Below are 16,877 nucleotides of genomic sequence, written 5' to 3'. Positions count from 1 at the left end.
ATAAAGAAAGTTTACTTACAATGGTGATGAATTTGTTGTCCCGAGTCTTGTCCATATATTTAATGGCAACCTGTTCATGCATACAAAATATAATTAGTAAGTTCTAAAAGCCATAATTTTATTAATTAGTATAATTATTCCACAGCCACTACATAAAGTGTAAGCAACTTGAGGATCCCAGGAAACTTTCCTCTTTTGAGCCATGCATAAAAATTTGGCATGCAAAATTATACAAATAAAAATAAATAAATTTAATATTCATTAATCTCATAATCATATATTAATTCCATAAATGGACCTAAATCCTAAATTAATGCAGGATTATTCATTTGCTCCATGTATTACAAAATTATTATATGTACTACTTGATTTAATACCCATTACTGTTGCATGGAACTTATAACTGCCTCTACAAAGATGACCTCATTTCTACAAGACTGTAATTATCCACAGTTAAGATGTTTAGACAGTGTAAAGTGCACCATACACCAGGAGATGATTATTCAATATTTTTCCAGTCCCAACTATCACAGAGCAACAAAAATGAATTCTGAATACCTGGTGTACTTTATGGATAATTTACCATAAAGATCCCAAGATCCCAACAGGACTTTGGTCTTGTTTTTGATGCTGTATTTGAGAATACATAAGATATTCAAATATCAGACACCAGTCCATCTACTGGCATGTTTTTAGAAGGTGGTTGGCAACTGGAGAACACCCACACAGACATCAGAAGAACATGCATAGAAACTCTACACAGACCTGAGCTCAGGATCACACCTGAGACCCTGGAGGTGTGAGGCAGCACGACACCCACTGAACCACAACATGTGTGGATTATGGCAAATGAATTGTATATACACAGTCACGTTACCTCTTTGCCATCTGCCTTACACACTCCTGCACGGACCGACCCAAAGCGCCCATTCCTCAGCAGCTCTCCCACACAGTACCGTGACGTAAACATCTCTGATAAACAAACAGACCATCATTCATTTAAGTTAAATTGAAATAAGAATGAAAGAGCCTCACGCTCTTCAATTCTCCCACAGTAGACAGTAAATAATGAATGAGACGTGTGTTGTCAACATCAATTATATTACAGTATCCTTATTACATCGTCCTGTCTCTGAGTATGGTAAGGTGTTGTGATTATGAGTATCCTGTATAAATATTACAGTCTGAATATAAAATATAAATAAAATATAACAAACAAAGACGTAACCATGAAGTAAGTGAAATGTAATTTCGGAAATGCAGATCAGATAAGTCAATTGTCTTTATAAGAGAACTCTGGGGAAATAATTTAGTGCTTAGACACTCTGCACAGGTAAGTTCTCAGCACTTTATAATACTTTTGTATAATCAATACAAAATGATCTTTGCAGCTCCCTTAGATTCCAATGTATTTTTGTGCTCACATCATCCTCTTATATCACCATAATTTCTCTTTCCACAGCTAGTTTTTAGTGAGTTATGAATTCACTAGCTACACAATACTGTACACTCCTTGCTATGAGATTTTAAAATGTTCAGTATAGTTTTTGTGCAAATTCTAATATACCCTCTGGGTTAATGCGGCGCTCCACAAGAGGAAACTGGAGAGCAGGTGTATCATCATCCACTGGGGTCTGTAAAATGGATTGTACATAATGAATCCATGTGTCATAAGTATGATTTAGTCCATGGATATGTCTAATAATCCATTATCCATTAATGTAATCCATTAATGCAATCCTTACTTAAGATACTGCAAAAGGGTCTAAAACTATTAAATTCATGTCTTAAACACATTTATTAGCATTACTTATACAGCTTATATTATCTAAGTACTTATCAATTTAAAAAATTATCATACATACACCTTGGATAAATGATAAGAAAAAAAATGTAATCTCTATTAAAATGTTAGACCTCTCACCTCTCAGTTAGACCATTATTCGTAACTGAATTGTTTTATTGTCGTTGTTGTTGTTGTTTTCTTCATTTTTGATTTTACAGACAGGAGTTTACAGACAGGAATAATTTTTGTTTTTAGCGACTAATTCACCAATAATCATGTAAACACACGAGCAAGTGCCATTTATTTACTAAAACTGTGCAAATTACTAAAAAATGTTTGAGTACTCAATTATTTATTCGGTACAATTAAATTATTAGTTAATAGTATATCCACACTAAAAATGACATGAACTATCAATTATAAACTTTTGCTAATGATTAAGATCTGAATATCTAATTATTTTTTCATAATGATGCAATACTGAAAATTCATCAATTTTTATATTTTTTATGCAAGTGCTTTAAAGCTGTGTCTACAAAATAAAAAAGACAATATACTAGGATAGAAAACAATTCATATTTCATATTAACTATTTCATACTGTATATCTAACCTATATCGAGAATGTGCAACTTGTGTAACTTTATGTAACCTTACATAATACAGTGTTAGCAGGTTTTTATTAAAACATAATACAGTGTTTTTTTAAATAATCGATTCAAAATCATCTTTGCAGCTACCTACTATAGACTATTGTCTATATGATAGACTATTGTCGGCTGTATGGAAATATGACTGTATTAGGTTCTAACTTGCTAATAATCTTTTACATGGTGCAGCTGTTTTAGTCTAGCCTATAGGAATTTTTTTATTTGCATCTGTCCCAAATTTAAAATGCAACATGACATTTTCTTTCATGTAAATAAGTGTTCTAAATATATATTTATATAAGCACTGCAATCACTGTTACAGAACTCAGTACTGATCCAGTACATTTCATGCAATCTACACTATTATAGCGTGTCCGAGATCATTACAATTAGGTCTATTCTGCTTTTGCTGTACTACCTTGACTTTGTTCTGAAGTCCTGCAAACCATTTGTGGCTGATGAGTTCCTCAAATGTTGGCCGAGCATGAGGATCTCGTGCCAGACACCACCATATCAGATCACAGCAACCTGTGCATGCAGGGAGGAGATAGACATTCAGATATCTCATCTAATTGTCTAATTGTCTCAATTTTAAATTTTAAAAATCGGTTTAAATTCATTCTGTAATGCACATTTCCCAGCTTTACTATACAGGACTAAATGTGATGTTTGTGGATTTTCTCACCTCTAGACAGACCATGAGCAAAGGGCAGGTTCTGAAAAACAATGTCTTCGTCGGTATGAAAAGGCAAGTCTCCACAGACAAGGTCAAACAGGAGTACACCCAGACTCCAGATGGTAGCAGGACGACCCAAATACTTTCCCTCACATATCCACTCGGGTGGACAGAAAGCCAAAGTGCCTGAGTGAAAAAGAGAGAAAATGCAGTAATGCAACAAAAAATAGATTCTTTCTCGTACCTATTATGCACTTACCTGCATATCTTGTGTAGGGGGTGTCTTTGAGCAACTCCCCACAGCCAAAGTCTATCAACTTCACGTCCAGAGTGTCAGTGTTGATCAGAAGATTCTGCGCCTTGATATCGCGGTGAAGAACACCACAGTCACAGCAGTGACGAGCAGCCTGAACCACCTGACGCATGATGTGTCGAGCCAGTGGTTCTGACAATCGACCTTTGTGAAGTTTGCAGAATTCATAGACGTCCATGCAGGGGCTGGGCCACTCCAGGATAAAGAAGTAGCAATCAGACATCTCGAACCACTCTAACAGCTCCAACACATTCTCACAGAGAAATGGCTTGGAAACCATTTTCATTAACGCCACCTCCAGTGGGAGGCTGTGTGTCTCTCCGGGCTGAAATTAGAACAGACATGGTTAGCATGGGTTTGGATAGAATACCTCTAAACTAAGCATAGATTTTACAATGGAAGTAAAGTAAGTGTACTTACAATGGTGATGAATTTGTCATAACGCCTCTTGGGCACACGTTTAATGGCAACCTGTACACATATACAAAACATAATTACATCCTTGTTGTAAAACTTAAATATACATATACAGTATAATCAGTACACAGCTTTATTTTAAATTGCACAGGTTGTCTATTTAATCTACCATGTGTCCAAAAAGACCAAATCATTTGGGAATAAAACTAGAAAACACACAACATTGGAGATAATGAAGCTGAAGTTTACAACACTCCTGATCACATGGCTCCCATTGGGCAAGTGGTCATTTAAAGCATTATTTATATATAAGCTAATTTCTACTTAAGTTAAGAAATTTATTCTTAACTGAAGTGTACATTACCACAGTGTACTTTCTTATCTTATTTTCAGTTTGATGAAAGGTTTATAAAAAAAAACACACAGAATTCACTGTGCATAACTTCATTTTCAGGTAACTCTGGTAACATTAAATGAATAAATTAAAGACTGAATAAAATCGTAGTATGTGGAGGATGTATGTCATGTGAGTGAACAAGTTTACAGCCATCTTGTTCTGTACTGAGCCACTCATCTATAGCCTTAATAGTCTTAGCTGCATCACAGTGGTGAATAGCAAGTCCCTCTAGCAGGCAATCTTCATTGTCGAACCCTGTGATTGTATCTCAGGGACATCCGTAAACTGTAATGCTTTACAATTCTTGCATTGTGTTGATTATTGCAAAATTAACTGTAGATGTGCAGTCATTTTACCTGTATGCCATCTGCCTTACGTACTCCTGCACGGACAGACCCAAAGCCTCCTTCTCCCAGCAGCTCCCCTGGAGTGTACCGAGAATCAAACTCCTCTGGTAAACAAACAGACAATCTTTCAGTTAAGTTAAACTGAAATAAGAATGAAAGAGCCTCATGCGCTTGTCTCCTGCAGTAGACAGGAATGAATGAGGCGTGTTATCAAAATCTCTGCATATGGTAAGATACCATGAATATGAGTACCTGTTAAAATCAATACAGTCTTAATGTAAAAAGGAACTAAAATGAAATGAACAAATAGGTAATCAGAAAGTACGAGAAAGGTATGCATAGTTTCCACACATTCCACATGTTGTGATTGATTGGGTATATAAATAAATTTACAGCATACACACTCTGCATATCTAACGTCTCTATACATTACAATACTTTTGTATAATCAATCTGAAACGCACAGTTAATCAGGGTGCAGAGAAAGTAATTGACTCATAAATGTCATTAATCTTACAGTATTGTACTGTTTTTAATCTAATTGCATCCAGGATTATAAACTACAGCCCTACATTATAAAATTCAGAAACAAATACTTAACACTGTGTCCCAAATGATCACTTTTTATGCTTATCTCTTGTCTGCTGTCTATGAAATGTTGTTGTTGGTTGAAGTTTTTATTCTCATGTCATTATGTATCCCCTAATCTGAAAGTCTTTGCAGTGCCTCAAGGATCTCAAGTTCTCTGCAGGTTGTGGGTTCACTCAACATTCTTTCACTTCTAAACTCTGTGTGTGTGTGTGTGTGTGTGTGTGTGTGTCCTACCTGGCTTTACATGGGGTTCTCTGTCAGACTGGGGCTTATTAAGAGCAGAATTTTTCAAATCCATTGTCCCTGGAACATTAGAAATATATATGGTTATTAATTTATTTGGTTTATATGTGATTAGACTTCTGATCTGTTTGCCTGCCACCCGGCAGTATTCACGTTTTATTTGCATATTATTTGCACAGAAATTTCACAAGTTCTCGGGGGTTTTTCTATGCTCCTCTGTACAGGATGTTCACCTTTTTAGGAATTTAATTTAGGAGTAATGTAACATTATATTTAGTTATTTTCCTGAAGTTTTTAGACAAAAAACATACTTTTTTGCTGTATAATACAATGAAATGTTTGTATTTCATTATACACGCAGTCACACACTATTCCAGATATCCACTTACAATATATATATATATATATATATATATATATATATATATATATATATATATATATATATATATATACACACACACTATATCGACTTATAATATCTCCTCTGCTCAACACACACATAGTCTACATACCTGTTTGCGAACGTGGTTTCAGATTGTCTTCTCTTTAGTCAATTTCTCTGTGCGAGTCTTAACAATGAAGTGTGAAGCAGAAAACGAGAAAACTTCCAACAGTATGTTCTTTATATAGGGTTTGTGGCAGAAGCTTCATTATGATGGCATAATCACAGAAAATTCTGATCCTCGTTCCTCAACCCAACACACAGTTCCAGACCTTTCTGAATCAAATAAACTCAAATAGACATTGTTCATTTCAGTGTAGACTATTGTTTCTAAAAGCATGTAATATTTCAGTAAATATCCCCAATGTCCCCAAAGAGCTATACAAACCCTTGAATATACAGTACTGTGCAAAAGTTTAGGCACCCTATTTTTTAGTACAAACTTTTTTTATAGATGTTTATTTTATGACTTCTACATTTTCAAGTCAGTACAAAAACATTTTAGATTCCGAACATTAGTTTTTCAGCACAAAATTAAATGTTACAGAAAAATGTTTGTATGTCAGTAAAGAAAGCAGCAGATTACATAAGAGACACTTTTCAGACAAAAAAACATAATGAAGGCTGCTGGGTTTTGCTGCAAAAATAAGAAGCAAGTGTGATAGTCAAAGTCTCCAGAATAACTGTGGCTGCTTCTGCAGGATGCTCAGTAACACTTACAGCTTATAAAGATGCAGAAATTGTACCTGAGACTAATTTTTTTAAAGGGCTGGCACACCAAACATTGACTTTGTTTCGTTTATTACTGTTTACTGCTCTTTATAGTCTTTTTAATGTAGAAACATTTAATTTCATTATTTTTGCTCTACAGCATTTCTTTGCATGTGCCTAAGACTCTCGCACAGTACTGTACATCTGCTTTAGTCTGCTCTGGAGATTGATAACTGGTTTACTGCTCATGCTGCAGCTGCTGTCTTTCCAAAATCAATGATAATGACACTCCTTTTGCATTAAGATGTTTTGAACATTTTTTTTTTGTTTTAATAGTATGTGATGTATTTCTTTCCCCGCCCCAAAAAAATATTCAGCAAGACACATCTTCATTAATTCATTAATGACTTGATGAACTCATGTGTTACTATTTTGTGAATTATTAAATATAGTAGGTGTTTTGCATCACCTACTCAGCCATCTGAGATGGAAATATAAGTGAGTAAATTAAGTATGTGTAACTTACATATTTTAGGAAATTATTAATTAGCCTACTAAATTAGATTTTTGATTTAGTTAATTTACTGAAAGGATTCACTGACTCAATTGGCTGTATTCAGATTTGCATGATTTTTATATTTTTATCGTTCCATCCATTTTCTGTACTGCTTATCCTACATAGGGTTGCAGAGAGCCTGGAACCGATCCCAGGGGACTCCGGGAACACCCTGGACTGGGTGCCAGCCCATCACAGGGCACAGTCGAACACACATTCATTTACATTTACATTTATGGCATTTGGTAGATGCCCTTATAATACCTTACAATAGTGCTTTGAAGTATATACCTTACAATAGTGCTTTGAAGTCTATACCTTACAATAGTGCTTTGAAGTCTATCAAAAATACATTCTGATATTGGCTCACTAGGTCACAAACTAGGAATACCATCAGTCCAAACTCTGTTGGGGAGGTAATAGACAAGCGCTCAGACAATACTCTTTTTTTTTTTTTTTTTTTGGTAAGTGCTAACTTAAGTACTTTATGAAGAGGTAAGTCTTTAGACATTCAGACCCTATGAACAATTTGGAAATGCCAGTCAGCCTACAATGTATGTCTCTGGACTGGAGGAGGAAACCGGAGTACCCGGAGGAAACCCCCAAAGCACAGGGAGAACATGCAAGCTCCGTGCACACAGGGCGGAGGTGGGATTCAAAACCCCAACCCCGGAGGTGCATTTACTTACTTATTTACTTACTTATTTTGCACAACATTTTTCATCCCAATGGTGTTTTACTAATAAAAATAATAATAATAATAATAATAAAAACAATAGCTAATGACGCTGCAAAGCCCTATCTGATGTTACATTAGTGAAAGGGCACAGACTGTTACATGCTGAACATATTGTTATTAGCTAGTGACACTGTAAAACTCTGTTTGCATAGGCACTGCTATGAATCATGATTACTAATTTCACTGTAACTTAAATTAAACTTAATGAAACAATAAATAGATATGAAATGAATACCAGAAATAGTTGTTGGGTGTAATATTTGTAAGGGGTTTAAATAACACGTTTCACTCCTGTAGAAGTTAGATTAATTATTATTGACACTGTACATGAAAATATACCTTTATTGTTCTAACATTAGCCATAGGGAAGAGGCAGTTAGGGGTCGCAGGAAGTTTATAAGGAGGGAAAGGAGAAATGGGTGTCACAATCACATGGCAAATGCAATAACACATCAGGTTAAGATATTATTTTCCCTGCACCAGAACAGAACATAAACAGAGCAGTAAACTGCTATAGAAACCAGCTTAATGAATTTAGCTCATAACAACCAGCTTAGCCCACAAAGATGCACAAGCACATAATTATTTATCAAGTGAAGTTAGGTGTGTAATGTACTATACTAGCAGGAATGCAGTAACTGCACATCCAATTCTTAATTGATTTGTGGCCATTACTACTCTCCTTGAGTATGTTTCACCTATTCTACAGTTTTACACTTTGACCAGTAGATGGCGAGTGAGATTTATGAAATGACCAGCTTCACAAACAGATGTTTTAATCTAAAGAAATGAAACAAATCTACTTATGGACCCTTAACCTTTTTTTTTTATCTGAGGTGCATCACTGGAAGAAGGGATGTCAAGTACCCTTGAAATAAAGAAGCTTAGCTAGTAGGCACCCTTAGCACATCCCTAGGTAATATCATTTTTATAGCAGAACATAATCAAAGTTTACATATCTTCTTGATAAGTCCAGTCTGTGAACTAATTTAGCTAATTCACTCCCTCAAAACTTCATGTGAAAGTTTTCATAAAACTGCCACTGATTTCATGTAACGCTTTCTTTCTGATTCAGTCCCATGCAGCTTAATTGTGATTGGCTGGGTCACTGTGCAGTCAGTTCAAAATAACAAACACCCAAATGTGTGCTTTTTCTGTGATTATCAGTCAAAGGCTCAATTCAGGATATGTGGAACGTGCAAAAAAGTGAAAGAGTCACTTGTCTGTGAACGTGTGGGTGACATGTCTGCTATGCCCCGGCCAGGAACACTGGGCATGAGGTGGGAATACACCCTGGATGGGTCACCAGTCCATTACAGGGCACCATGTAGACACACATTCACACCTAGAGGCAATTTTTTCTTAATCAGTCCACATGTTCTGGGAGATGGAAGAAAATAAACTAGAACCCAGAGGAAAGCCACACTGCCATAGGGAGAACATGCAGAGAAACTAGGCACAGACATTAACCAGAGTTCAGGATTGAACTGGGAACTCAGGAGCTGTGAGGCAAAGACACTACCTGCTGTGCCACCAGACGTCACAATAAGATGGCATGAATAACTTAATACTGTAGTTGCCAAAGCAGGTTAAAATTGAAGTGTGCTGTTGTGCTTTTTCCTGCCACTAGTTCATACAGAAACAGATGAGTGACATCCAGTGTGGACTGACTGAGGTCTTGACATGACAATGCATCCCTACATTTTAGTCTGGTTCCTTTCAAGGTTTCGTTCTCATGCTTTCTCAGGAAGGTTTCCTCTGGCCTGCTCATTAGAAATCTGACATCCAAATTTCTGCAAAGCTTCAAGTGCTAGACAAATTCAATTATATTCAACTGAAGAAGTGAGAATTTATATTTCTTAGATTGGAACCAGCCTCAGGGATAGGCTCAATGTGTTGCTGGGCTATAAACCAGTTATTTCATATGGCATTATGTCTAGTGTTCATACATCCTATTTGAATTTTTGTGATCCTTGAATTTTCAATCAATTAGTGATAGCCCTGATCAGGCCTAGATTTAAGCATTTCGAAGAATGAGATCATAACTGACAGATTTTAAGTGACTACATTAGCACATTTCCATGGATATAGGTAGGGCAAGCTCTCATCCTCTTTATTTACATATCATTCTGGCACATTATTAGAGCATTTATGGACATTGTACTGGTCATTTCCTGAAGAGCTGCCTATCCAAATGGAAGGCTGCAGAGAATGGAATGGAGGACACTGCACTCCACTGAAGTGTCAATGGTTTCAGGCTCAATTCACACACTCAATGGGGTCCCTTTAGTGCACTGAGCTGTATAATATGATGGCTAGAGGAAGCCAGGACATTTCAAACAGCCAGCTGAATAACTAAACCCTCACTTCCTAGTGTACTTTCAACGGCATATCTGGATCATCTTTATGTGCAGACCATACCACTCCCCCAATCTGACCCAACCACCTAGCCCCTACCCCCACCCTGCATGCATGTGGGGTCACAGGTACCAAAATGTTCCTTTTATGTGCCGATTTATGAATATAACAGCTTTACTATAACAAGGCTTCACTATTAGACATAAAACAGTCAGATTTTTGGTCAAATGCAGGGAAAAAACACACCAATTTTCAGTAATGCAATACATATTTATTCAAGCAGTAAACATGAGCTCATGCATTCTTTTCTGCAAGGTAATCAGACTGCCAGCTGTGTTTTATGCTAGTATAAAACAGCTTACATGTATTAAACAAAAAGAATTTACACAGAGGAGTCCTGCAAAGCTGTGAGAATAGAAAAGCCCTGTGGAAGCTTAGAAGTTATCAAGCAAGGAGTCAAGGATTTCAAATATGAAATTTGTGTCAGGTCCTTGATATGCACCATTCAGCTCAAGCACACACTTCCTGTTCACTTTTTGCACACATATCTAACACACATCCTGGTTCTTCAGCCGTTAGCTGTTTTGGCTCAACACTTGCGGGGCTGCTGGATGAAGAAGCAGCGCTGCATGTGCAGTTTCTCTACACTGGGTCTGACCTTCCCATGCCGTACTGAAACTGGAGTCTCAGGGAAATCATGGCCCAACTGCAGAAGCAAAAAATAAATAAATAAATTTGTGGAGGAAATTACACATCACTCTGTAACGAAAGGAACGCCAGCCACAAAAACGTTAATTTGGTTTTTGCAGAAAAATCAACTATTCTAAAGCACTATTCGTTCACATTTGAATACATCCCACAATGTACTACTTTAGCCACTATTACAAATTAGGACAAAAACAAGGTTAATTGAGAGTTTCGAGAGTTCAAAGTTCCATGCGCTCTTAATGGTACTTTTGAACTTGAAAAAAAAAAAAGTTTTTTTTTTTTTTTTTTAAATACATAAAGGAATAAACTAAGAGTTTCTGCAGTTCATGCACAATATGCTTTATTGCTATAAAATATAATAATAAATTAGTTTTAACTGCAGTTGCAGTCTAGCCTTCATAAAGAGTTCACATGGCATGCTCATGATATAGAAGGGTAAAGACAAAGACCTTCTCTAGGGGGCCTGCCATTAAAATACCCATTTGCTGCATCCGGGAGAAAGTGGTCAAAGACCTGAAACCACACACACACACACACACACACACACACACACACACACTCTGAAGAAATGCACTGACAGGGAAAACAAAAAAAAAAAACACACACACAATTTCATACATGACTAATAGTGTATGCACTGTCAATTTCACACAAGCTATTAATCAGTACTTCTCCCTTTGCAGTTTCTGTTTCTACCCAGCAGTATAAACATCACTTGTAATAGTGTTAAAATTATTGTGCATCAGCAAATGTTTCAGCATTTCTTTATACATTTTGCTGAAATTTCTGAAAATACACTTTTAACAGCATTGCTCAACAGAGGCTGCTGGATGGTAAAGAATTAAATTCAGCTCTGTACCTGGGTTTATCCGCCCTCTTGCTTTCCTTCTCTGGGGTTCCATTATCCTCATTGTTTTTCTTAACAACTCGTTTTCCTCCTGCTTTTACTGCAAAAGAAATAAACATGCTGGTTACTCAAAGCAGTCACAAAGTGCAATTTCATGCATCAAATCTATTTTAACTACTTGCCATGGGCCACAAGATTTACCAAATACACTTCAACCATGTTTGACTCACCACCTGTGTTAAAATAAGTGTTGTAGAAATGTTCCACTTTGCTGGTCATGCTGCATCAACTATCAAATAAGCCTTGTTGGTTATTCTGCTTTAGTAATTGCTTGCTAGCTTTAACAAAGGAAGATAAAAAAAAATTAATCATTTTGTGGACCTAGGGTTTGTGACATTCAGTAGGGCAAACTCCACCCTGGGACCAACTCTAGAGTAGAGTTAAAAAAGGGCTGGAATTGTGGAATAAACTTGAAGACATCGATCTTTCGATTTTTAATGCACACATGATTGAATTCTCAGTTCCTGAAAAAGAGGCATGCAGTGAAACTCAGGTTATATACCTTAAACAACCAAAACATATTTGGCACATTTATACTAAATCTGTATGGTCAAAAATATAGCAGTGTCATCAGTAGTTGCCAAAAATGCTTACATGCTTGGCTTAGATTCGGGATAATCTCACAAGACATTCGTGGGTAAAGTTTTTTGTGGTATGCCCATCCCAACAAACTAGTGTACACAATAAAGCCAGTGTCTGAACCAGATGGGTGACTCCCTAAACACCCCGGGGCACAAGGATTGGCACAATAATACCAGCTAAATATCTCCCTCAAGTTAACTCTTAGAGAGCCAACTAAAAAAGGCTAACCCAGTTATGTACCAGAACCCAAGAGTAAAATAGACACCAAAGCACAGCCAGTCAAAGGTGCCACCTGTACCATGTGCTAAAGCTGAGGATTCTGTAGAATACAGGAAAAGAAATCTCAGCATTGGCTTGGCTTTGTTTTGACTATGTTACATGAGGAGTCTTGCTGGGCCTCGGGAATAAAATAGCACAAACAAATGAGACTATTTTGGAGGAATGTGGACATTTACTGTGTGCCGAGTGACATCTTTAGCCATAAAATACACTTCTCAAAAAAAAAAAAATTAATTAATTTATTTAGCAGCACAAACTGGTTCATTGTCCAAACCAACACAGAAGAATAGAAACACTTCCATTTGTTACATTATCATATGAAGCACCAATTTCACAGAGGTCCTGTGTTTCCAATTTAGATTTGATTGTTTTCACACTCTTGAATGTATTTCCAAAGACAGCAGAGAGCCACATGACTTGACAAGTGACTGTGAGTAGAAATTAGAGAGTCATGCACTCGATATGGCTCTCCAGGGTGTAAAGTCTGACTGAACTGCATTTGCATGAGCCAGTGTTCCCAGCAGCCAATCACTGATCACCAGCATTTCTCCTGCTTGTGTAGATCTTTGTTCTTTCTTTGTACATAACTACATAAAATATAGATACTAAATTATGGTGCCATGACCAAATAATTCCTTCTATATGAACAAAGTTCTAATGTATTATTTTCTAAGCTCTAATTTTACACTATTTAAAGTGTTTTCAGTAAGCTAAATCCTACTTCATGTAACATGTTTTCATATGCAAACATTCATGAATACTCAGTGCATATGCCAATGAATCTATCGCATCATCTGGCGACTTGGAGACCATTTTTCAGCATACATTAGCTACTTCCCCCTGAAAAGAGTTGGCACTTGTGAGGTATGTTTAAGAAGTTTTAACTCTAGTCTCCTAAAAGTAGCACTAAGCAAGCTACAGTACAGTTGCACAGCCACTGTCAAGCACTGAAATGTTGTGATCATAAATACACAAGTTCTCCAATTACCCACTTTTTTTATTCAGGGTGAAATTAACCAGCTATGTCTAGTAAAGATCCTGCACATGTCAAACACATAATAAATCACAATGTCCAACAACAACAACAGCAGCAGCAGCAACTGCAGCAGCAACCTGCACTCAGGACTTTCATTATTTATGGTGTAAAACTTCCCTACTGCACTTTCAATGCAATAAAAGCTCATTTAATAAAAGCTCAAACCAAACACACCAAGCTTTCACTCACTTTCTACATGCCAAACACCTTAAAACATGAGATCATACCTGCAGGAGGATGACCAGCCTTCAAAGTGTTCCTCATCCCAGCTTTAGACAGCTGCACCATGTTCAAGTTTTCCTACTTACCCTTTAGACAAACACACACATCCTCCCTCTTTCAGTGTGCTCTGTTTTATACTGCTGAAATGAACGTAGCACTGAGCAGTCATCAATGTGGAAAGCCTACAGTGCCAAAACGCCCTAAAAACAGTCGCTAGGCTTTGAGTGACTCACATCAGAGAGAGCAGTAAATAAGCCACAGAAAACATCTCCTCAACACGACATTTCAGCCATGAACTTGGAGTAGTTTTCTCAACTACCGGTTCCTTCCCCGTTTACGGAGTGACGTCAAATCAACATGGCCGCTCATGCTGTGAACGGTGTAAAGTGCCCATTCTATACTTTTAAATTAGTTTGTTTCGGCTTTAGATCAAGGGGGCACAGTGGCTAGTGGTTAGCACATTTGCCTCACACCTCAAGGGTTGGGTTTTTGAATCCTGCCTCCGTCCTGTGTGCATGTTCTCCGCATGTTTCCTCTGGGTACTCCGGTTTCCTCCCCCAGTACAAAGGCATTTCTGATTGGCATTTCCAAATTGTCTGTAGTGTGTGAATGTGTGTTTGTGATTGTGATGGGTTGGCACCCTATCTAGGGTGTCTCTTGCCTTGTGTTCCAAGTTCCTGCTCCAAGTTCCCTGGGATAGGCTCCAGGCTCCCCCATGATCCTGTGTTACTGAGGATGGATGAAAATCTATAACATGGACCATACTAATCGCTATTTCAAGAAGGTAATCATCAACCTTAGAGTTATCACTCATATAACTAACTAATGTTAGCTGGCTAGCTTGTTGCTAACGCTACTCGCTATTGTCTGGATTTTGTACTGCAATACAAAATATTGCATGAATGTTTGAAGTTCACTAATGTAAAATAGTACCAATAGTCAGTCAAGCCTGTAATTGTAAATGTGCAGATAAGTTAGCTTTTTATGAGCTTTATGACCTCTGATAGAGCAAACAAACAACACGCTTTTATGGAAGTGTCCATGTTTTAGTTATTTTTTCACTTTTCACGTCGAATGTGCTGAGGTGGGAAATGATATCAGTACAACTTGCATATTATCACTTATGAGGGACCACAAATAGCATGAGTATATAAAGAATATGGTTTTATTGGGTCTGTTGCTTTTTGTCATGTCTTTCTCTAGGTACAAAGCAGATTTAGATCAGTTGAAGAATTTAACCTGTCCAGCTTTTGTTAATTGTGTAAAGCTTAAAGGAAAACTTCAGCCTGAAACACATTAAATGTTTATACTGAAATATTTGTGATGTTTAGAGATTCTGGTGCTAATTTTTTTGGTTGCTGCTGTATTTTTGTTATTCCTGTGAGGGGTTAGCAGTCATCTGCTACACTGATATCACAGGGGGACACAGCTAGCGTGGATACAATGACATTTAATAGATTTAAAAGAAATATTTTCAGCAGTCTCAAACATAACGGATAACAGGTAAGTTTCACTGTTAGCTCCTAAAAACAACAGCTCAAGAGCATCTTGTCTCACTCACCAATATCCTGTTCAATGTCATATTTATAAGAAACCCAGTGTAGAAATAGTGGAGAGTGCAAATTTTGGGCTCAAATTTCCAGAATGCACTGCATCTATATGACACAGTTGGTCTAAGTAATTGCGGGCTCAGGTGACAAGCTTGATGAAACTGATGGTGGCATTGGTGAAAGGTGGCGTGAAAGGTGTTGCTTTGAAACCTCATCTGTTTGAGCAGAGTGTACAGTTGAGGACATGAGCACTAGACAGACTAAAGGACTAAAGTACTGCTGCATTGCTCTGTTTAGGTAGAGATGAATTCCAACTGGGGCCACTCTCAGCAGGTAGTCAAATGGCATTGTGGCATGCACGTAACCTTTAGCCAAAGTGAAAATAGAAACTTGTTGATGAAATTGATTAATTTAATCATAAAATGAATATTTTACACAATTGAAGATTACATATTCATTTTAAATATTAATCGCAAGTCATTCAGGGTGGAGTTTTCAGTTATTACATATTGAATATTGCACATAGATAGCATTAGTTACAATAATAATAATAATAATAATAATAATAATAATAATACTAGTAAATTACTAAAAAGTGTTTCTGCTTGATGTGATCTTATCAAGCAAAGAACAAAAGTTGCCATATCTACTGCAAGAAATGTTAAATCTATCCACATGCTGTAGGAGATAACAGCCAGCCAGCACCGTCTACACAAAAACCACATGCACAAGAACAGCAAAAAACATGCTGCTGCTTTCATGTGGGTTTTGCTGCTTGTGTTTTCCTTTCACTTCAACATGAAAACACAGTGTTTATGGCATTCGCTTTTACAGTGCTCTGCTGTATGAATTTCTGATGACGTTTGCTCCACAAGATGATCTAAAGATTTATCATAGAAATATGTTTGATATACTGTACTTAACCAGTATACATGCTGCTCATATAAATATTTATGAAGTGTGTGTGTGTGTGTGTCTAATTAAGCCACTACCTACACAAAATTACAGTTATAAAGTGTTGTAAAGTTTATGTCTGAACAGAAATTTATTTGGGACTTTACAAAATGCAAAGTACTTTACGTATATTTCATGAAAGACATTAAAATTTCATTAGCTCCTTTACTTTTTCTGCTAATTCACATACACATACTTTTGTAAAAATTAAATTTTATACATTATGATATATTCAAAGTTTATATACAATAACTGAATGTAAAGGTATATTTAATACCTCTGAATATATCACTATTGCCCCCAAAACCAACCAATCATGTATAGTATAAAATGACAGACATTTTTATCATATTTAAACACTTGTATATACTTGATCTAGGGCCTATCAGGTGAGGCAGGAATACACCCCAG

At 36.7% G+C, this 16,877-nt stretch overlaps 2 protein-coding genes across 2 annotated transcripts; both read right to left on the bottom strand.

Moving 5' to 3' along the window:
• Positions 1–2,306: 2,306 nt before the first annotated feature.
• On the bottom strand, positions 2,307–5,474 carry LOC113526058 (serine/threonine-protein kinase pim-1-like). The gene is made up of 7 exons (XM_053233857.1): positions 5,411–5,474; positions 4,595–4,689; positions 3,845–3,895; positions 3,371–3,749; positions 3,121–3,297; positions 2,854–2,963; positions 2,307–2,318 (listed from the first exon to the last, which is right to left on the bottom strand). The coding sequence occupies exons 1-7, from the start codon at positions 5,472–5,474 to the stop codon at positions 2,307–2,309; spliced, it is 888 nt and encodes a 295-aa protein (XP_053089832.1).
• A 5,003-nt stretch (positions 5,475–10,477) lies between these two features.
• Positions 10,478–14,114, bottom strand: LOC113547121 (death-associated protein-like 1-B). Its single transcript, XM_026947348.3, has 4 exons — positions 13,968–14,114; positions 11,796–11,883; positions 11,386–11,449; positions 10,478–10,934 (listed from the first exon to the last, which is right to left on the bottom strand). Exons 1-4 carry the CDS (start codon positions 14,026–14,028, stop codon positions 10,818–10,820), a joined length of 330 nt encoding a protein of 109 aa, XP_026803149.1. The 5' UTR covers positions 14,029–14,114; the 3' UTR covers positions 10,478–10,817.
• Between the last annotated feature and the right edge of the window lie 2,763 nt (positions 14,115–16,877).

Source organism: Pangasianodon hypophthalmus, chromosome 5 (genome assembly GCF_027358585.1).
Source record: "Pangasianodon hypophthalmus isolate fPanHyp1 chromosome 5, fPanHyp1.pri, whole genome shotgun sequence".
NCBI classification, from domain to species: Eukaryota; Metazoa; Chordata; class Actinopteri; order Siluriformes; family Pangasiidae; genus Pangasianodon; species Pangasianodon hypophthalmus.
This window is presented reverse-complemented; position numbering and strand designations above follow the sequence as displayed.

What these genes read in the sequence shown, in the direction of transcription:
- LOC113547121 (XM_026947348.3), bottom strand. Translation starts at nt 14,028, where the DNA reads ATGGTGCAGCTGTCTAAAGCTGGGATGAGGAACACTTTGAAGGCTGGT. An exon ending in AAGAGGGCGGATAAACCCAG is followed by an intron (nt 11,450 to 11,795) that starts GTACAGAGCTGA and finishes GTGTGGTTTCAG; the next exon opens with GTCTTTGACCACTTTCTCCC. An exon ending in TGGCAGGCCCCCTAGAGAAG is followed by an intron (nt 10,935 to 11,385) that starts GTCTTTGTCTTT and finishes TTGCTTCTGCAG; the next exon opens with TTGGGCCATGATTTCCCTGA.
- LOC113526058 (XM_053233857.1), bottom strand. Translation starts at nt 5,474, where the DNA reads ATGGATTTGAAAAATTCTGCTCTTAATAAGCCCCAGTCTGACAGAGAA. An exon ending in GTAAGGCAGATGGCATACAG is followed by an intron (nt 3,896 to 4,594) that starts GTAAAATGACTG and finishes ATATGTGTACAG; the next exon opens with GTTGCCATTAAACGTGTGCC. An exon ending in CCCCTACACAAGATATGCAG is followed by an intron (nt 3,298 to 3,370) that starts GTAAGTGCATAA and finishes TTTTTCACTCAG; the next exon opens with GCACTTTGGCTTTCTGTCCA.